The 22,364-nt window shown below is 39.9% G+C and overlaps 1 protein-coding gene across 2 annotated transcripts; it reads left to right on the top strand.

The window, feature by feature from the left end:
- Positions 1–511: 511 nt before the first annotated feature.
- CD200 (CD200 molecule) lies at positions 512–19,117 on the top strand. 2 transcript variants are annotated; one of them, XM_057697900.1, is made up of 6 exons: positions 517–645; positions 3,628–3,709; positions 6,671–6,991; positions 9,255–9,527; positions 12,346–12,453; positions 17,832–19,117. In XM_057697900.1, exons 1-6 carry the CDS (start codon positions 634–636, stop codon positions 17,837–17,839), a joined length of 804 nt encoding a protein of 267 aa, XP_057553883.1. In that variant the 5' UTR covers positions 517–633; the 3' UTR covers positions 17,840–19,117. The 2 variants fall into 2 exon arrangements, with proteins under 2 accessions (XP_057553884.1, XP_057553883.1); XM_057697901.1 differs by lacking the exon at positions 3,628–3,709 and having other exon boundaries at positions 512–645.
- Positions 19,118–22,364: the final 3,247 nt, after the last annotated feature.

The following is a 22,364-nucleotide window of genomic DNA, read 5'->3' as shown; positions in this document are numbered from 1 at the left end:
GTAGAGAAAAAAACCCAGTCACATCTTGAAAGCAGAGATCACTACAGCACTGATGGCTTAAATATATAATTTGGTTCTGGATAAAAATACATAAACGTTTGTTTTATAAAGTGTCTATTTGTTAAATTCAGCTTCAAAATATTTTGATTTTCCGAGGTGGTGATTGAGAAAACTGTGTAACGTTTCTCAGAAATCATTTCCTACTTGCCAGATCCATAGTGCAGACTGCCATTCCTCCAAGAGCCAACGGAGTGAAACGATTCATGCCTTCCCACCTTTCCCTCTTCGCTTTCTCTGTCTGTACAATGAAAATGGAAAGAGTATATTTTTTCAAACACTCAGTTTCCCCAGTTGCCACCTCTGAAAACTGCGAAATGTTTGAAGATGGGAAAAGATGAGTCCTGTTTATTTTGTTTTATCTCCTACAAAAAAATTGGAAAAGCACCTGGCCTCGCCTCCTCTGCGTGGGGGGCGGGGCGGGGCGGGGCGGGGCGGGGGTGGGGAGGAGGAGTGTGAGTGAGGCAGCTCGCGGGGAAATGGTCAGGGGGCATTCTTGCTTCACACAACTGGAGGAGCTCTGCCTCTCCGGGCTTCCCAGCTGAAGGCAGACACCTCGCGCGGGCAGCAGCGAGGATGGAGTGGCAGGTGAGCCGGGCCAGGCGTGGGCAGGAGGGAGCAGGGTGGGCGACATCGCTCCGATGGCCCCGGGGTGGCGTGCGGAGGGCGCCAGGCTGCGGTTTTCCCCAGTCCGGTTTGGAGCTGGCATTTCTGCTAGCGCTTTCCTCTTAGCTCTTAACCTTGCAGAGAAGCGGATTTTGCCTTCCAAGGGGTGGTTTACAGGCCATTCTTGGCGTTCGATTCTCTGTCCCCGTGCTCTGGGAAAATGTTGCTGCTGGGGCCAGGCTCCGGAGACGTTTGTCTGAAGATCTTGACATCCTCGGAGAGGAACTGGGCCGAGAGGCCGGCGCTGGCGGTGGGGATTGAGGGGGCTGTGTTGGCTCCGTTTCGGTCCGGAAAGCTGGGGTGGGGTTGCCGAATTTCAGGTCGCCTCTCTCCAGGAAAACTGGCTCTCTCTGCTATGCTCCAGCCTCTTTCTGCATCCTCTGGGCCTTTGCCTTGGAAAGCCATAAAGGATCGGATAAATCAGGGTTAAAACCCAGGGTATCCATGAGAGACAGACATTTTGTTTATATTCAGGATCTGTGTATATGACAAAATGAAGGAACGAGAGGGTTTTTATTCACATTTATTGATAAAAAAAATAATAAAAATTAAAATCTAAATACAAGTAATGCCTCAGGTAGTTTGTTTTCTTTTTGTATGTAGTTTACTGGCAAAACCACACAGCCAGTTATTTCACTGTCTTCCTTAACAAAGGAGAATGGTGGCGTTTCCCGAATGCCAGGTGCTCTTAATTTTCACCACTGTCCTTCAAAGGAGGTGTTATTACGCAATTTAAAAATAAAGAAACAGGCAGAGAGGTTAATTTTTCCAAGTCCATGTGATCGTATATGGCAGGATCAGGATTTGGACCTAGAAATTTTCAGGGAAGAGGTAATGTATAGGGGTAAGGTAGCTGCCAGATGAGCAGCTGTCAGGTAAGACCCAGGCCTACTGAACCCGGCTGTCTTGGCAAGGGTTATAAGTGGAGTTCTCTATTTCAATTATTGTGTGATCTGATTAATGATTTTTTTTTAAGCTATCTAACACATATTAGCATTAACCTTATCTTAGGCACTGTATTAAATACTTTAAATGCTTAATTCTCATAGTAACCCAATGAGATAACAGCAACATTGATTTAGTGCTAATTTGTATCAGTCACTGTTCTAGGAGCTTTACATATGCTATCTCATTTAGTCTTTTTAACAGAGAGGTAAAATGATTTGTCCTAGCTTACATGTAGTATTTGTGCTAGCTTGAACTTAAGTCAGCCAGAGGAAATGTGTATGTAATTAATAGCATGGCTTTCTAATTCCCTTTGCATCAATCACTGTGCTTCTGTTTCTTAAACATTGCTGGCCCTCAGTTCGCACATCTTGTGTTTCGGTGTATGTCTGCTGTCTCTCTTACCCCAAAATACAGATTTTTACTCTGAAAGCCAAGCTATTTTCCTTCCTCATCACATCTTTTGCTAGAGCCTGGATTTCCATGTAGCATAATGGTGTGGAATTAGAATGTCAAAGAAAACTTTGCCAAAGTTTTGAAATAGCAAGAGCCTAAGCATTTGACTTTTAAAAGCCTAAATGCTGCAAAACCAAGGACAGGCATTTATCCCAGAAAAAGTTGATGGGAAGAATACAAGGTGATGGAAGAAGCAGCTTCTTTGACCCTAGGCTGGGAGAGCAAAGAGGGACTGACTAGTGTGGGCTTGTGTCCTGAAAAGGATGCTCTGTGGCTGGCCCCCGGGGGGTTGGGAGTTCAGGAGGATGGTGACTAGAATTTGCAGGTAGGTGTTGTAATCAAAGAACAGAAAACACCTGTGCCTTGCTTTCCTTGGAGGAACTATGGGAAGAGGCCAGCCTACCCATCAGAATCCAGAGAATCGGGAAACATGAGAGAACACCCTGTAAGCACCAGATTTAATCACACAAACCGAAGATCAAGATGCCTTGAGGGGAACACCATGTGGATAGATGGTTGTAACCAAGGGTTAGTGGTCCTGTCCCATGGCTTGGCATTCCCAGGACTGTGGATGCAGTGCCAGAGATTGGGGCAATTGTGAAGTGTTGGTGGGCTGAACTGATAGAGGTTATGTGATATTGACTGAAATTGTCTCTACCTGTAGTTGGAATCGCAACATGAAATAAAAATAAAGTTCAGTTAAAGAAAAATACAGAGAAACCTTTATTTCTTACACACTTCAATTATAGAAAAATATAGGAATATAGGAAAAAATATAGGGAAAATTTACATTCCTAGCTTGTATCCCTTACAGTGAACACACTAATGTAGACCAAAACCAGCCATGGGGCTGCTGCAGACTAAAGTTAATCTGTCTCCATCCCACTCTCTCATTTTATAGCAAAATGATACCCAGAATAACATTCCCCAGAACACCACCGTGATTTGTAAAAAGGCCAAGGGTTTCTGCCCAGACACATGAAATAAAACAATGAAGAAAAAATAAAGCCACCGCTGGTTTTTAACAGGTACCATTTACATAAATTGTGAAGAATTGTCAGGAAAATCTCCCTCAGCAAGTGTCAAGGCAGTCACATGTTCTGCAGAGTGGTTACCACCTGAGTTGTATTTTTAATATTAAACAGATGTGGATTATTTGGGGAGTGAATGTTTTTCAACATTTCCAGTCTCTGTGTTTTCTGCATATATTTATAGCAGTTTGTTTTCCCAGCAATCTTGACTGTGGTGGCTTTAGGAGCAAGGCCTCAAATTGCTAGCAATGGCCATAATGAAGAAATCACACTGCTGCTGCTTCCTTCGCATATCTTGAGGACCCTCTGTTATTTCTTCCATTTAGAGTCTCTTGTTCTGCTTCCACAGAAGCAAAGGGCCCTGGTGGTTAAAAATAGCTGCAACATTTCCTGAGACAGCGATTAGACGGAGGCTTCCTTAGCTTTGTCCATATCCGAATGCCCATTTCTGTACTTTGCTTTCTGTCTTCAGGTGTTCAGGAGGCTCTTCTGTCATCTGTCTACCTTCCAACAGATTTGGTTCTTGGCAGCAGTGATGTTATGCAGGGCACAAGGTAAAGATACTCAATTCTTCTGCGTGGAGTCCAGGAAACCCAGTTTTTGGAGTGGAGACATTTGGCCACTCTTGTCTGTGCCATGTTAGTTCATGTGTCTGCATGAATTATTTAAATGTGTCATTCATTTGGAGGACTGGGAGTGGTTCTTCTTGTTTTCCACATTTTTGTTTTCAAAGACTTTAATATTAAGAACCTTTTCATAGATTAAAAACAGACATGAAAAAATTCCTTCTAAATTACAATATCATTTTTTACCTATCAGGTTGAATAATGTTTAAAATAATAATTCCTCATGTTTGTAAAGATATGGGAATGGTTAGGGGAGTATGAATAAATATGGCCTTTTGGAAAGGGGATCTGGCAATAAGCCTTAAAATTGGGTGTGCCCCTCTTACAGAAAAATATTAAAAATAATGAAATATAGAGGTTCCATAGGTTCGCATAGTCTGTGATATAAAATATACACATATGCTGTCCACTGATCTGCTGAATTTCCTACTTGTGCCAGACTTTTCTCCTCATTTCCGTAGGAGACCACACCTCACTTTGCTGCTGGCCTTTTATCACGTTCTGTGTGATGTTGTACAACAGCCGCCTTCACAGGGGTAGAAAAGGAAGCTTCACACCATGTATAACCCAGGATTTAACCACCCTAAATGGAGTTTCATATAAGCAGCAAAGAATTGTAAACTTTCCACTGAATTATTTCTTCCATAGTCAAAGAGGGAAAATCACTCAAGAAGTTAAAACTCTAGTTTTGATCCCCTTTCTACTCTCTATTCTAAAAGTAGCAATTTCTTCAAATCTCTGCTCTGCAAAATCTCAACAAACTTTTAGGAAACCCCAGTTCTGACAACAGGTATTTCCCTCTACCCCACAGAACTTTTCACATCTACTGAGAGTAGACACCTCACTAAAACTAGAATTATGCAACACTGGGTGGTTCCAATTAGTGTCTGTCTGCTGTGCTTATCTTTTCATTCTTGACGTTGTTGAGTGGATGTTGTTTGTTTGTTTATGCTGCCTTCTTTTTTTCTAATTACGCTAGCCAATTTATGTGTTATTAGTCTTAAAAAAATAACAGATTTTGGTGTTTTGATTGTCAAAATTTTGTGTACCATTTTATTAATTTGTGCTTTTAACTTTATTAATTCACTCCTTTTATCATTTTTTGGGGGGGTAGGAATTTTGGATATCTGTGTGTATTCATTTTTTTCCATCTTTCCTATTTCCCAATAAATTAAATTAGAATTAAATACTTCCCTCTGAGGACTGCTTTGTAAACTTCTACAGATTTTAGTATATGATATTCTTTTTGTCATTCATAGTGATTTATAATTCTTGCTATGATTTCTGGTGTATTTAAGGAGTTAAAAGAAGCACGTAAATTTCTAATTTTATTGCATTGTGGATAGAGTTCAAGGTCATTTTTTTGTATACTACTTCAAGTTCAGTTTTGGGGTATGTGCCACAGGTTGTTTGAAAAGATTATATGTTTTCTTTTGGGTAAAAGTTACAAATGCATACTCATATGCACATACTACACATACATATATAATAATTTATATATGTAAATTTGTTTTTCAGATCTTCTATATCCTTATATTTGCTTTTATTGCTTTATTTATTTTTTTAATATATGGAAGTGAAAATTCTGAGAGAACAATGAAAAACTCTCGCATTATGATTATGGATTTATGAATTTTTCTTTGTAGTCCTATTAGCTTTTTATTTATTTCAAAGTTATGTTGTTAGGTGCATGAAGGTTCATGATTAGTATGTTTTATTTTAGATTCCTCCTTTTATCATTTTGAAAAATACATTTTTGTTCCTTACAGTGTTTTTGCCTTCCATTCTCCCCTTTCTCTCCTTTTGAAAGTCTTATTGGACTAATGCTGAAACATTCCAGTCCTTGAATTTTTCTTTAATCCTTTCTATATCTTTATCCCTTTGTGCTACATGCTGGAAAAATTCTGTGACCTGGTCTTCCTACTTACTAGTTTACTCTTCAGTGATATTCATTCCGCTAAGTCAGCCAACCCATTTAGAGTTTATATTTCTCATATTCTACATTTCTAGTTTCTACTATTTACAGTGCTGTTTCCTTTTCACAATTAAGATATCACATTTATTCACATCAAAATGTTGATTTGTGATATCTTTATTCATTTGGTATGAGTTCTTGGGTTTGCAGAGTTTATTGCTCCTCTATCATTGTGTTAGCTTTCTCAAATGTTTAGCTATTTGTTATATTGAGATCTCCCATCAAGTCATCTATCATATCAGTATGAGTAGCCAGCATTGGAGGGGGAAGAAATTATTGCCATACTTTATATTCTGCACTGCATTCAGTGGGGGGAATGTGTATAGATTGTCATTTGGTTGTCAGAGCTCTCTGGTACTGTCAGCCTTCTGGAGCACTGTCCTGTAGATCCCTCTATCTTATGTTCCTATATTCACTACTGCTTCCTGAAGGCAGACATCACTACTGCTGCCCATTCCTTTGCAGGTATGTGTGTGGAATGTATAGGGCTCCTATACCTCCTTCACTTAAACTAATTACTCTGCCTATCATCCATTGGCCCTTTCTTATTCCTAGCTGTTACTGCTCCAGGCATAAACTCACTTGGTGATGCTTCTATCCTATCTGGCAATTTCCATCTTCAACCTCACTTCACCTAATTTCCAGCCTTCAGGGATTCTTCATGTAATTCCTGGTCACTGGGAGTTTGCGTTCTTATTTTTCTACTCTGCTACTCTTAAAGACTGAACAAATATTTGAACTTATATTTCTCTAGCAACATCAGGAAGGTAGGTAAATGTTGTTTTCTTTTTTGCACTTTTCTGTATCTTTTCTAATTTCGACTTTGAACATGCATTGTTTTTAATTTAAAAAATGTAATTTGTGTATGTATTAAAATTTAAAATATAAATTTTTTTATGATTCCATGATGAAAGTGGAGACCCAAGATGTAAGAGAGCTGCTGAACGCACCTGCTTCTTTAAGATGCTCTTTGCAAAATCCCCAGGAAGTTTTGATTGTGACATGGCAAAAAATCAAGGCTGTAAGCCCAGAAAACATGATCACCTTCAGCCACAACCATGGGGTCGTAGTCCAGCCTGCCTATAAGGACAAAATAAACATCACCCAGCTGGGACTCATGAACTCAACCATTACCTTCTGGAATACCACCTTGGAGGATGAGGGGTGTTACAAGTGCCTCTTCAATACCTTTGGTTCTGGGAAGATCTCGGGAATAGCCTGCCTCACTCTCTTTGGTGAGAGTCTCTGAGAATACATTATTTCTGGCTTAAAATGTTGTTTGGCGCAATATTTGGAATGTAGTGGTAGTGCCTAGTTTTTCAGGATCCTAACCCCAGAAAGGCTCATGAGAGGACACTTGGCCTTTCCTGTCTACTATAACTGTGGTTACGGTTATTTGGAGAGTCCATAGGACTATGTTGAGTCTCTGCCTGGAGTTATGGTCCTTAAATTAAGGACCATAGTGAGGATAAGTTCTCCATAAGCTTTGCCGTTGGCAGTCATGTTATCCTAGAAGAGTCCTGTCTGCTCTGTACCAAAGGTATATTTATCTGCACGATAAGTGTGAAATGGATCATCTCTAGGGTGTCTAACGGCTTTAATATTTTTGGCTCTAAGGACAAAGTCAGGTTGGGCCAAGCTGGAGCCAGTGATAGGGGTCCCTCTCGTTTTGTTTCAGTGTAGCTGTCTCAGGATTGATAAGGAGACATGCAGCAGAGGCTCTTCATACCTGATGCCTACTAGGGATTTAACTGAATAATAAGCATTCTTTTAAAATCCAAGAGGATTAGTTTGACAAGATTCCTTTCCTCTCGACTGATACTTAGCTGAGATCAAGAATTGAGAATTAGGAATAAGGCGTTACTTTGGAGGATGGCCCACTTGGTGGTCGCTTTGGAAAGGAAAAGGCAAACTTAGACAGGGTCATTAAGAATGTTAAAATGATAGGTCACCCACACGAAGAATATCGGACAAGGGATGAAAGGAAGGTCGGTAAATAAGAGTGCAGGGGAGGTAGCACAACACCAAACACAAGCTTCTTTCACTTATTTTGCCTATGAGGAGTCCTTGCTGCAGGAACCTGCATCAGGCTTTCTTCTTGATTTCTTTTTCTTCTATTCCTCTGTCTCTCTGTCTGTCTCTCTCTCCTCCTCCAATGCTTCTTCCCTCTTTCCTTTCCTTTCTTCCGCCCTTCCTCGCTTTTCTCCCCTCCTTCCCCTTTCCTCCTTCCTTTTTTCTACCATTTTTCTTCCTTGTGTCATATTTTTCTCATTTCTTTTCCGTTTCCTTTTCTTTCTCTTTTTTTGTTCATCTTTCACTTTTCCTCCTACTCCCCTTTCTTTACTCATAATCTTTGTATTATTTTTTGGCCTAAAAAGCAGACTCCTCTGCCTCTTCTAGCTAGTAATTCTGTAGTTCTTTTCCACACTGAATCTTTCCAGCCACACCTTATAGCTTTCATCTAAGTCATTCTTTGATACACCAGAGAACCCTGCTAGCCAGTCTGGCCATGTCAGCCATACTCATTTTCCTTTCTCTCTCTTCCTCCAGGGCTCATTGGTGTTAGTAATCTGTTCACTCTGGACAGAGCCACAGTCCTATAGGCTCGTTTCCTCCAGCCTACTGCCCACCCACTCGCCTCTTGAACTTCTCAACACAGACAAGCTTTCATTTAGCTCTGCCTTTAATTATCTTGTGGGCTCCAAAGCCAATCACAGAAAGGCAAGTTTGCATTTACTCAGCAGAGATAAACTGTATATTCCAAGGAAAATGAACTCATTAGTCAAGGGACTTTCGAAAGGGAACAGAGTATAACTGAACTAAAAATAATGTCCTTTTTTCATAAGCTAGTTCTTTTCTGTTAACTCCATAAGGTGATCTCCAAGGTCCTTACAACTGTCATTCTGTGATTTTTCTGACTATGTGAATTCCTAATTTACATTTTGTATAGATATGTCAAGCAGGGACTTGCCCTGTTTATTCCATGCATCTTGTTCACTGGCTCAGTTCCAAAAAGAAAAAAGCTTTCTGTAAGCAGCAGCCCCTCTACAGGCTCTCTATTCTGAAACTGCCCTGGTGCTTCTGAGAAGTGCAGACTGCTTGTGTGGAGGTGCTGATTGGTGGTCATTGTCCAGCTATTTGAGAGCGCTGCCCAGAAGAAGGCAGAGATATTGTATTGCCCGTGGAAGAGAAAACATTAATTAGGCTCTGCACTGTTTGGGGACGAAAGCACCCTCTGTCCATCCAGCTAATTCTCCCAGAGACAAACTACAGAGAGGGTCGCTCTTGTCACAGGGTTGTACCGGGCCAGTCTCCATTCTGCAATTCAGAGAATTAGACACAGGAAGAACTGAGAAGGCCCCAGTTTGGACTGGACGTGCCACCGTATCGTTCTAGCCCCCACTGTCTTTCTGTGAAGATCTTCCTCACGTCTCTCTGGGGAGAGTGTGGGACTCACCCCAGATGCTTAACTGATGGTAGATTATTTTTTTGTCCCAGTACAGCCCACAGTGTTCCTTCACTATAAATTATCGGAAGACCACCTCAATATCACTTGCTCTGCCAATGCTCGCCCAGCCCCTAGGATCTCCTGGAAGCTCTCTGGGTCAGGGATTGAGAACAATACTGAGATTGTCTTACACCCCAATGGGACAACGTCCGTCACCAGCGTCCTGCAGATCAAAGACCCCAAGAGGCAGGTGGGGAAGGAGGTGATCTGCCAGGTGCTGCACCTGGGGACTGTGACCTACTACAGGGAAACTGTGAACAAAGGTAAGAGAAGATGGGCAGAGTTTCCTGTGGTCACATTTGTGGCCACACACCTGCAAGGTGTGCTCTGCAGAGCCTCTTGGCCATTAGCAAAGGAGCTGATTAGGGAGAGAATGGGATAACTGAGGAAAGAAAAACAGAGTTGAGGAAGCCAGTAAAGCCAGTTTTACCTTGGCAAGTGTGGTATGTTGCCCACATACCGAATGCTTTTGCTGAGATCCATCCATTGATTTATTCTTCCATGCTGCTAAATGAACATTTGTTGTGCCAGAAATGTGACTGTGGGGACTCAGTTCCTGCACACAGGGAGCTTCTAGTCTAGAAGGGAATGCAGAAGGAGCTGTGCAATTGTAAAACTGCATGTTAAATACTTCAATAAGAAAGCTATGATAGGAGTTTGGGGGTTTTGAACATGAGCCATTTGTTCTTGCTAGGCCCTGCAATGTACCTTTCTCTGCTTAAAAAAAAAAAAAAAAGTGCAGCTGTGGTACACTATAGGAGGATTGACAGTGGGGAGAAGGAGCATCAGCTCAATCTGGGGAGATTAGGATGTTTTCCCTGAAGAAGCCACATCTATGATGAAACCTTTGCATAATCTGCCTTGTGGGAAAGGAGCAATAGAGCTTTTAGGAAAGGGGCTGATCTGAGATGTTTTCTTCACCCTCTTTTAAAATAAACTGCCTCCTGTTCAAGACCTCTTTTGCGTTCCTGTGTTTCTATCTAAACTGCTGTCTCTGAGCCTCATCGGTATAAGAGGTAAGGATAATGGAAGAGAGAATAAAGAAAGCAGTGGGTTTTAGAGGCAAGACACTTTAGTGATCACAGCCACAGTTTTCTCTACCCAGTTTTGAAGCACTAACTCTGGATGAGGGACTCAGTAATAAGCCTCCTCTATAAAAAGATATTGTGGCTTTTTTTGGGAGCACATTGTAAACAATAAAACCTGGAGAAGTTTACGCCTCGTTGGTAGGGTGGCTGCTAATGGACATATCCTGTAGTCATTTCTGGGGTCCTTGAAAAAGCAGACTAATTAAAAGTTAGACATTTAGGTAAACTTGGTCAAGTAAACATTTAGGTAAACTTGGTCAAGTAAACATTTAGGTAAATTTGCGGTATTAGATTTGGACATTGATGAAGAGACCCTCAGATTCACCCAAGGTGAAGGTAAATTTCCCTGAAAAACAAAAACCTGAAAAGGAACATATCTTCTTTTCCAAGAGTGCCAAAACTGACCTATCATTTATAACATTTATACATCATTTATATACTGTTTGTTCACTCTGGAAACATTTACTAAAAATCTTTCGTGCCTTAAGCATTGTGTCAAGCACTGGACTAGTGAAGTTAGACAAATCTGAAGGTTCTCAGTTAAAGTATGACACGACAAATTCCATTATAAAAGTATAGAGAAGATGCTGGAGACTCTCAAATCAGGGAGTGCTTCTTCTGCCTTTGTATTACACAGCAACACTGAGCAGCTGATATTCAGGCTAAGTTGCATTTATTAACTATTGGAAAGAGATTTAATAACAAAGACATAGATTAGAAGGAACACAATAAAAACATTGAGATGAGTTATTCCTGCGGGTTGGAATCACAAAATTCATTATTTTTTTCTTTATATTACTCTGTATTTTTCAAAAATTCATCAATAAACATTACTTTAGGGACTTCCCAGGTGGCATAGTGGTTAATCCGCTTGCCAATGCAGGGGACATGGGTTCAAGCCCTGGTTCAGGAAGATTCCACATGCCACAGAGCAATTAAGCCCGTGTGCTGCAACTACTGAGCCTGCTCTAGAGCCCTAATGAACCCATGCTCCGTAACTACGGAAGCCCTACTACCTAGAGCCCATGCTCTGCGATGAAGAGAAGCCACCGCAATGAGAAGCCTGTGCATTCCAATGAAGAGCAGGCCTTGCTCTCCACAGCTACAGAAAGCCCGCACGAAACAACAAAGACCCAACACAACCAATAAATAAAAATAAATAAATTTAAAAACAAAAAACCAAAGAAAAAATATTATTTTGATGGACAGTATGAGAAGGAATATGTGCTTTGGAGGCCAACAGACCTCTGAGCAAGGCTTAAGCCTTTCTACCACTCACTACACTGATTTTGGGCTCACTTAACTTCTCTGAGCCTCAGCTGCTTGTTTTTTTAATCTGTTAGATAATAATAATAATACCTAACTCGGGCTATTTTGAGGATTAAATGAGAACACATTCAAAGCTCTTTCTACATAGTAACCACATAAAATATGTTCGCTATTATTATTTAAAAGTTATTAAAATAATATGAGGTCATGAATATAGACCTCAATATGTATATACTTTAAAAAAAATTATTTATTTATTTTTTATTGGCTGTGTTGGGTCTTCGTTGCTGTGCACGGGCTTCCTCTAGTTGTAGAGAGCATGGGCTACCCTTCGTTGCAGTGCACAGGCTTCTCATTGCAGTGGCTTCTCTTGTTACGGAGCATGGGCTCTAAGTGCATGTGCTTCAGTAGTTGGGGCACTCAGGCTCAGTAGTTGTGGCTCACGGGCTCTAGAACACAGGCTTAGTAGTTGTGGCCCACAAGCTTAGTTGCTCTGCGGCACGTGGGATCTTCCTGAACCGGGGCTCGAACCCATGTTCCCCGCATTAGCAGACAGATCCTTAACTACTGCGCCACCAGGGAAGTCCCTGTATATATTTGAGAATAATTTTCATTGAAAGCTCAACTCTAGTAAAAACTCATCACAACTATCTCTTTATCGCTTTTTGCCTCTACAGCTTCCACTTATGACTTGTTTTTCCTTTTCTCCCTTCAACATCCACAGGCTTTTGGTTTTCAGTTCCACTGCTGTTAAGTATTGTTTCCCTGGTAATTCTTCTGGTCTTAATTTCAATCCTACTATACTGGAAACGTCGTCGGAACCAAGACCGAGGTGAGTCCCCATGGGAAGTACAAAGAAGGAGAAAAATGATGGTTTAATGACAATTTGGGGGGTCAATTGAAGATATAAGTAAGGAGGTGACAACCATGTGTTTGGTTTGATGTTTCCAGAATACACAAATGTTGATGGTATTTTAGAACACTTCAGTGTCATTTTCTTGCAATTGGACATTAGTTTCTGCATTTCATTTGCTAAGGTGGTTTAAAGGCTAGTAATTTTGTAAGCTGAGAATAAGGATTGATGAGAGGAAATGTGGAAAATGTTTATTCAATCACTATGGAATCATCTAATGGTAAAAGCAGGGAAATCTTGGCACCCGGGCTGTGTTTATTCTACCCAGGACCATCTCTTCTCTTCTTACAGCGTTCCACAGGTCAGCTACCCCACTTAAGAGACTGTGAGCTTGTCCGGTGTGATCACTAATTGAGTAGTGCTTTCTGTGTTATACCCTAACTATGGCTCAGACACCCTAGGCAACATACAGGTGATCTGTACTTATAATAACTGCATCATGTCATTCTGCCCTTATACATTATTAATTTCTCTCCATCCCCTACAACATCTATCATAGCATCTTATGTGTACCAGATGCTCAGCAAATGTTCATTAAAAGAATGAATGAGTGAATGAATGGAGAAATATATTTTCAAAGGGGTTTTTTTCAATTCTGTTTTATTAACTTGCAAATTCAGTACCTCATAGATGCTGAGTCTAAAACTGTGAGACAATATAAAACAAGAGACACTATCAAGCAAGAGGAGTCAGCCAGAGGGGAAGCATTAAATTTCTTTGGTTTCTGAAGAGAGTGCATCATTTATTAAAGCTAATGCAAAGCTGCAGTTTATGTTGGATGGAGTGGGAATTTCCTAGGATGAAGGGGTGATATGGGAGTTTTCTACAGCTCACATGACTGACAGAGAGGGAAGAAAAAATGTTGGCTTTGAGTGTTATTTTACATTTCTATTAAAAATCTCACTCAAATGCTACCTTTTTTTCCTTTTCATTTTGTCTCATAGACTAATATCTTTTGTATTCTGTTTTCTTTAACATTTAATTTTTTTTCTTTTTTTTATTTATTTTTTTGGGGGGGTACCCCAAGTTCAATCATCTGTTTTTATACGCATATCCTCATATTCCCTCCCTCCCTCAACTCCCCCCCCACCCTCCCTCGAGTCCCCCCCACCCTCCCCGTCCCAGTCCTCTAAGGCATCTTCCATCCTCGAGTTGGACTCCCTTTGTTATACAACAACTTCCCACTGGCTATCTATTTAACAGTTGGTACTATGTGTATGTCTGTGCTACTCTCTCGCTTCGTCTCAGCTTCCCCTTCACCCCCAGCCCCCCCCAAACCTCGAGTTCTCCAGTCCATTCTCTGCATCTGCGTTCTTGTTCTTGTCACTGAGTTCATCAGTACCATTTTTAGATTCCGTATATGTGAGTTAGCATACAATATTTGTCTTTCTCTTTCTGACTTACTTCACTCTGTATGACAGATTGTAGTTCTATCCACCTCATTACATATAGCTCCATCTCATTCCTTTTTATAGCTGAGTAATATTCCATTGTATATATATGCCACATCTTCTTTATCCATTCATTTGCTGATGGGCATTTTGGTTGCTTCCTGGCTATTGTAAATAGTGCTGCAATAAACATTATGGTACATGTTTCTTTTGGGATTATGGTTTTCTTTGGGTATATGCCCAGAAGTGGGATTACTGGATCATATGGTAGTTCTATTTGTAGTTTTTTAAGGAACCTCCAAATTGTTTTCCATAGTGGCTGTACCAACTTACATTCCCACCAACAGTGCAGGAGAGTTCCCTTTTCTCCATACCCTCTCCAACATTTGTTGTTTCCAGATTTTGTGATGATGGCCATTCTGATCGGTGTGAGGTGATACCTCATTGTGGCTTTGACTTGCATTTCTCTGATGATTAGTGATGTTGAGCATCTTTTCATGTTAACGTTTAATTTTGCATAAGCTTTATATAAACACCAGATTAATTCTTGTGATTTTATAAGAAAAGCAACAAATCACCAGTGTCAATGAGCCTTTTGCAAAAGTAGACGAAGGGATTTGTTCTGTACAGAACAGGAGATTGCAAATCAGGTAATCTTATTGCACATAAACCTAAACCCATAGAACTCTTTAGCACTCTGCAAAATGTCAAAGGTAGAAGGCCATTTGATTCTGTTTTTTCCAGACATTTCACTTTTAGGACCTGAAGTTGACTTCTTTCCTCTAAGGTCACACAGTTAGTTAACAGCAGATGTAGGACTTGAATCCTGGTTTCCTGTCCTCTGCTGGAGTGTTCTTCCAGTTATGGTTTCCTGACTTCAGAGGCATTGTTGTTAGCTGCATTTATTTCAGTCTGTGCTTGCTGATATTGCTGTATTCTTCTGCAAAGTGCAAGTGAAAAGTATGATGTGTTCAAATTCATTTTAAAAAGTCCCCTTGGATAAGAATCTTACAATAAAACCTATTCAAGCCCAAGGCAATTTCATTAGAAAGGGGCGTTTGCAAAATAATTGTCTTTTGTTCATTAAGTCTTGTATTTTCTGGGAAATATAATTGTTCAATGCCTTATTCAGTTGCTGAAGTGAAGAGAGTCAGCTTAAGGTTATTTAGTCCCATACACTTAAATAGCTAGTAAAATCAAGTGTCAGTTGTGCTGGAGACAAACCCCCAAGGCTGAGAAAATGCTGGTTTGTTAAGACCAAAACTTAAATAATACAAAAAGTTGGAACAAAGGGAAGATAATCATCAAAGAGAGTGACATTTTTTATTTCTTCTAGTAACAAATTTTGATTGTCAATTTGTGATGAAAGTGAATAGTCCTACCATGTTTGCTTTCCATCTTTCTTTTATTTAAAATTTTTATTTTATATTGCAGTATAGTTGATTTATGATGTTGTGTTAGTTTCAGGTGTAGAGCGACGTGATTCAGCCATACATATACATGTACCTATTCTTTTTCAAATTCTTTTCCCATTTAGGTTATTACAGAATATCTTTCTTTACCCTTACTTTGTGTTTTCTCTCTTTCTCTCTCTCTTTTTCTTTCTATTATCTTCTGAAACATAAAACTTTTGGATGGGGGCGGGGGAAACGTGATCAGCCAATAATGACACCAAGATTCTGGACCTGGTGACCTGAAGAAATGGTAATGGGAACAGAAATGGAAGTGGAGAAGGGGAACTGAGTGTGAGTGTATGTGTGTGTGTGTGTGTGTGTGTGTATGTTCAGAGTTTGTGGGGAGAGAAAACGTAGAGATGAATTAGTTCTTGAGCTTATCAAATATGAGTAGACAAAAAACTCATCTCCATGGAGCTGCCCAATAGTAAGACAAACTGGGTAAGTAAGAAACGTCTGTTAAGTACAGTTCAACTCTTTGTTAGATAAATGACCAAAATAGTTTATTTTAGATTAAAATCACTTAATTATTGATCACAAAAACATAAGCAAATTTGTAGTTTGTGGACAGAGGGTAATCTCTAATGACAGATGTTATTTTCATAGAGAAGGCAGACTCCCTGCACTTTTCTTGTGATTCTGTATGATGCCAGAGAGTGTGACATGGGTTTTTTTCAACTGTAAAGCTGTGCTAGAGGAAGGTTTGATGAGTCAGAGGCAATATCTCTTCATACCATTCCCCAGGGGATCATCACAATTACTTCCCATGAGACTACAATGATATGAAAATAGGTTAATAGTTTTTCAAAGAACATTCTTTTTTTTCTTTTATGAATCAGTACTTTATTACTAAATAGAAAATGGGAAGAAGTTAAAACTTCCTAGGGAAATTTTCCACCATTTCATCATAGTTCTTTTTATTAAAACCCAGTTGATGTCATAAATTTGCTCCTTTCACATATACTACCGTGAAGTTAAATTTGAAATTGAGAATAATCTTTATTTCTCATTAGCCAACCCACCAATGGTTACAAGCTTCTCAGAAACAACAGCTTCACTTTGGGGCAGATCATCATAGATAATCACCTCATTTTTATAAATCTTTATTTTGAGTAGCAGTCTTTTTTTTTTGTTTGATTGGGTCAAGGCTGAATTGGAAACCAATAGAAGATTTAGACAATCCTGTTAAAGGCATATTCCAAACTTCACTTTTCTTCAAGTATCTTTTTCAGGTAAAAGTGTTTTTTTTAAACCCCCATTATCTGTATAATTACCTTGATTTTTTTCAGTTTGCTTCACAATAACCTAACCTTATAAATGGGTTCTTTATGATGATAATAATGGCAATGTTAGTAAAACACTGTATCTTGGGTGGAATCATGTCACTTTCTCCTATTTTAAGCTTAGTACTATGGCAAATAACAGAGGTGCTCAGTAAGTAATTTGTGATGTGGAAATTGGTGATTAGTTGGAAGGATAATACAAAAGATATATGTTTCCAAAAAATAAGAATCTTTGCTTTGTTAAGTAATTGTGCTTAAGTTTCCCAGATGAAGACTGGATGAGTGGTAACCCTCATTTCTATCCCAGTGTCCTCATAGTTCCAAGCAGAAGAAAGGGTGCTTTATATAAGAAAAGCGTGAAGCAATCTTTATTGAACTGCCTAGAATTGTTGGGAGAAATCTTGCAATCCAAGGATATCTGTCTACAAAAATTTTACCCTTGAATGGGGGCAAATGCCACCCATTACATCAAAATGTCATAAAATCCATTCACAAAGTAGGTGGCTAACAGACCCATAAGTCTGGGCATTCTTGCTTGAGCTGTTCTGTGTCTTTCACCACTGAACGTATCACTGATATTAGAAATGTTGCCATGGTTAAAACATGCTGAACTTTGCAGTTTCCGGTAAAGAATCACGATCACAGGGACAGTGAGATGTGGAGCCAAGATAAAATCCGAGGTCTTTTACTTCACTCTTTGTATGCCTTGTAGGGAGGCCCACAACCTCCAGGTTTAAGTGCTAGAAAGCTAATAGCCTTGAAAAGACCTCCAGCTGTCTACTTTGTGACTGCTCCCAGCCCAATGTCCAATAAGTGAGTATCCACAGGAAACAAAACTCAAGGTCTTGTAAATAAAATACATGTAGGTCATTTGGAATTCTTGAATGTGTTCTTTTACTTGTAGTCTTACGTGTATGAGTAAGCAAGGATAGCCTTGCTTAGGAATAGCAAACTGTTATTTCCTAGAATTACGCATGTTGTTTTAAAGAGAGTCACGGTTGCCTTACATCACTTTGGGCCAGGAATGTCTACTTCCTCCTCTTTGCTGATGAACTATGCACAGGAGAATTCTGTGTTTATTGATCCTTCTGTTATTTATCTTCTTCAGATTTGTTAGAATAGAAGTTATAAATGTTCAAAGTCAATATCTTGATCTTTCTTTTACCCAGAGCCCTAGAGGAGTCATACAGAACCCTGAAAGTTATTCCCTGGTCTACTTGAATCTGACTCAGGAGGCAAGCAGGAGAAAGAGGGTCATCCTCCAAGGAACCTAAAAGAGCAAAAAAAGTTGGAGTCAAAGGCTTAAGAATTTCAAGACTTTCTACTGCCATCTAGGGTACCCAGTGCTTCTGTGAGTTCCAAGAGGAAGTCGTTTTACCTCTCAGGTCTGTTGTAGGACTTGATTTTGTAAAAGAATGCAGTGTTGTGCTGTCGAAAGGATACTGGACTTAGAACCAGGAGCCACCGCTCAGAGGCTGACTTTAACTCCGACTGGTGGCAACTCTATGTTAATCACTATTTCAATGAGCTTCCACGTTTGCATCCAGAAAATTAAGGCGTTGGACCAAATAATTTGCCATTCTGCTTTAAAAATGGATGTAATTCCAGGGGGAAAAAAAGGAATAAACAAAGAGAATAGAAATGAAAAAGAAAGAGAAGAATAGAGGAAGGTAGGGACCAAAGAACTTTTTTGAGACTACCTTTTGCCTTTCTGTGGATAGTCCATCTCTTCTTCCCCTCTTCTTTGGTCCATAATCTATGTCGTCATCACTTGGTATCTAGTCCATTGCCTGCTTACTGTTTTGCTAATAACTGTTCTTCCTAGAACCCTCAGTTTCACTGCTATTCTTCATGTACTTCTGTGATGTTTACCACAATGGAAGTAGAACTGAGTTTATTGTGAAGTAACATTGGCAAACTTAACTTTACTTATCTGTTTTTATAGCAGACTAAATATTGTCAGTCTTAGACAGCAGCTCACATTTTTAAAAAAGCATGCATTTCTCATCCATTTGTCTCATAATATGACCCAGCCCTATTTTAGTCATTCTAAATTCAGCCTAGTATAATAAAGACACATTATGAAAACAGGCATTTAGAAAGTTTCCCGAATAGCAGTCAGCTAACTCAAATGTTTTGTCTTTCCCAGCTTCTTTTCTCACGAGTTAATGTCTCACAATAGCAGAGGAAGCATGTTTGGGTGTACAAATCCTTTTGCTGTAAATATGTTGTTCTAACTAGTGGAACAATTTTGAACTCTTAAATAATCATAGGACCAAGTTGATGACTTTTTCGGTATCTTTTGCTTTCTTGTCTCTATCCAGTGGCCTAGGAACTAAAACTTAAGTTATCTTTACTGTTGAATTGAATATTTATATATTTAGTAAAGTTTTCATGTTATTTAATTCTGCATTATTTCGTATATTTGTATTAATATACTGAATAATTAAAAATGTAAATGCTAAATATTTGGTGCATCATTTTCTCTTGGGGAATGTGGAAAACGTGGGTGTTAATGATAATCTGTATATTTTCCCTCTGTGTGTGAAACGAGGGTTTCCCCTCTCTTACCCCCTAAAAAATGCTTTTGACATTTTTGATTTGTCACAACGTCACACATCAGATGTCCTCAATCTGACCAGTGAAAGCTCCTTCATGTGTGTGCCTGTGTCCTTTTGATATGATCCAGTCAATTTTGGAGCACTTCCTTATATGTGCTGTTTTGATTTTGCTTTTCGATACCAACCTTTGCAAAAGGATTAGCTCATACAATTTTGAATTCAGTAGGAATTATCACTCTGCTTCTGGTTTTGCTGTTTTTTTCTGGTATCTCAGCTGGCAGATCAGACAGGATAACTTAAAGCAGCAGTTCTCAAACATTTAAAGGTCTCAGGACCCCTTTACACATGTAAAAACTTTATTGAGGACCCCAGAGAGCTTTCTTGTAAAGCAAATTATGTCTTTTGATATTTACCATATTTGATATTAAAACTGATAAATTTTAAAAACAAAAATCTACAAGCATGCATTTCATTAATCATCAGAGTGATATCAGCATCACACATCAGGTAGCTTCTGGAAAGCCCCACAGCGCACTTGTTAGAGAATGAGAATAAAGAAAGAAAAGAAGGAATTGGTGTGATTAGGACAGCAGTTCTGTGGAGCTCCTGAAATGGTCTCAAGGACAATTTTGAGGACCGCTCACTTAAAGTATAGACTCACTTAAAGTATAGGCAAAGGAGACCATCTTATGAGACTTCAAGAGTCTTTCCCAAAGGCACTCCTCTACAAAACAGCAAATCTTCACAGTGCCTAAGTATTCAGCCATTCACCACAATTTTTGTTAGGCCATTACCTTTCTGGGAGTTCCCCTTCAAGTACAGACAGGCCTAGGTCTAATCCTTCTTCCTCAGTAACAATTCAGTTTCAGTTGTCTTACTAAGTGGTGTGTCAGTTACCTTACAGGATATTGACAGACTTGGACTTAGAATAGGACTTAGAATAGACTTTTGATGGGAAAGACTGGGGAAGGTCATAGAAAGTGCAAGAGAAGAGGCAGAAGGCATGACTCAGAGCATGCGGCTCTGTCTGAGAAGGCAGATCCCTGTGGATCTCCAGTCTTGCCCTTCACTCCTGCCCTCTCACCCCTGGGAGGGCTCACCAACTCCTCCTTACTCATCTTGATCCTTGCAATTAAGAGAGCTTTTTCTGAACTTATGAATTGGAAAGAAACAGTTTGGGCTTTGTATATTTAAACACCGTTGGGGAAGTTTGTAAATATTTGAGTCACTTAGAATAACTCAATCATAAAATTTTCTTGGCAGCAAAAATTTAGAAATTTTCCCGGGTGATGGTAAATGAGCTCAGAGATAAGGGAAAGCAAAACAAGTTTTTGTACTTAAATAGAACTAAAACTGGAGATGAGGATTTGGAGGGAAGGGTTGGTATTTATTAACCACCAACAAGGTAACATTTCATAAAGTTCAAAGAGTACAAAATCAATATTATGTGTAGGGATTATGAGGCTTTGGTTAAAATAGTTTACTTGGACTGACTTTCTTCTATGATTATTTACCTCGTCAAGAAAGAGATTTAACTTTCTAAAAGTAAAGCTTCCTAAAATAATTCTTTACAACTGTAATGTTTTTGGTTTTTGGTTTTTACATTTACTCTCAAACTGCTCAAGATTTGACTTCAGTCTCCCCACCACAGTCACTTAGAGTAATGAACTTAGACAAAGTCACACAGAGCTGTGTCTCAACTGTAAGCGAGCCAGCTTTGCATAGACATCATATTCATTTGAGCCTTGTAAGGTCAGGAAGGTTTTTAAGCCCATTGTTATAGGTGTGAAAAATGAAGCCCTAAGCTTTTCAGTGACTTTCTTTGAGTAATGCTGAAAACATGAGATGGGACTAAAACTCCAACTCAGAATCCCAAACTTCCTGCCCAGTGCTCTCTCTGTTCCCTCCACTGTTACTGTCATTCATCAGAAACCCTACTTGTCAGTATATCCTATTTGCTCTATCAATATATTTAGAATCCAACTCTTACCCTCAATCCTACCACCTGGCCCAAACCATCGTAATCTTTCTCCTAGATTGTTGACACAGTTTTCCAATTATCCTCCCTGCTTCTGTTTTCTCCCTTTTTCAGTCTACTCTTGCAACAGTTTTAAAATATAGTTCAAGGATTTCCTAGGTGGTGCAGTGGTAAAGAATCTGCCTGCCAATGCAGGGGACACGGGTTCGAGCCCTGCTCTGGGAAGATTCCACATGCCACGGAGCAACTAAGCCCGTGCGCCACAGCTATTGAGCCTGTGCTCTAGAGCCCGTGAGCCACAACTATTGAGCCTAAGTGCCACAACTATTGAAGCCCACGTGCCTGGGGCCTGTGCTCCACAACAAGAGAAGCCACTACAATGAGCCTGTGCACCACAATGAAGAGTAGTCCCCGCTCGCAGCAACTAGAGAAAGCCCGTGTGCAGCAACGAAGACCCAATGCAGCCAATAAATAAATAAATAAATTTATAAAAATTAAACATAAATGTATCTTAAAAAAATAAAATAAAATATAGTTCAAAACAAATCGTGTTATTCTTTCACACAAAATCTCCAAGTGCTTCCCATCTTATTTAGAGGAGATGCCAAAGTCTTTCCATGGGCTATACAGCTGTACATGATTGGGTTCCCCCATACTTTCTTTTTTTTTTGTAAATTTATTTATTTATTTTTTATTATTTTATTGGCTGTGTTGGGTCTTCTTTTGCTGTGCGCGGGCTTTCTTTTTAGTTGCGGTGAGTGGGGGCTACTCTTCGTTGCGGTGCGCAGGCTCCTCATTGCCGTGGCTTCTCTTGTTGCAGAGCACGAGCTCTAGGCATGTGGGCTTCAGCAGTTGCAGCACATGGGCTCAGCAGTTGTGGCTCATGGGCTCTAAAGCACAGGCTCAATAGTTGTGGCGCACGGGCTTAGCTGCTCCACAGCATGTGGGATCTTCCTGGAGCAGAGATCGAACCCGTGTCCCCTACATTGGCAGGTGGATTCTCAACCACTGTGCCACCTAGGAAGCCCCTCCCCCATACTTTCTGAAATCACCTCCTGCCGCTCTTTCTGCTGTTCACGCTCTGCCAGCCACACTAGCCTCCTTGCTGTTTCACGAACATTCAGACAGGTTTCTACCACAGGACCTTGGGATTGACTCTTCTC

This window comes from Hippopotamus amphibius, chromosome 10, assembly GCF_030028045.1.
Source record: "Hippopotamus amphibius kiboko isolate mHipAmp2 chromosome 10, mHipAmp2.hap2, whole genome shotgun sequence".
NCBI lineage: Eukaryota > Metazoa > Chordata > Mammalia > Artiodactyla > Hippopotamidae > Hippopotamus > Hippopotamus amphibius.
Note: the sequence above shows the minus strand (reverse complement) of the source record. Positions and strands in the feature narration are given on the sequence as shown.

What these genes read in the sequence shown, in the direction of transcription:
- CD200 (XM_057697900.1), top strand. An exon ending in GATGTTATGCAGGGCACAAG is followed by an intron (nt 3,710 to 6,670) that starts GTAAAGATACTC and finishes CCATGATGAAAG; the next exon opens with TGGAGACCCAAGATGTAAGA. An exon ending in CAGGGAAACTGTGAACAAAG is followed by an intron (nt 9,528 to 12,345) that starts GTAAGAGAAGAT and finishes CAACATCCACAG; the next exon opens with GCTTTTGGTTTTCAGTTCCA.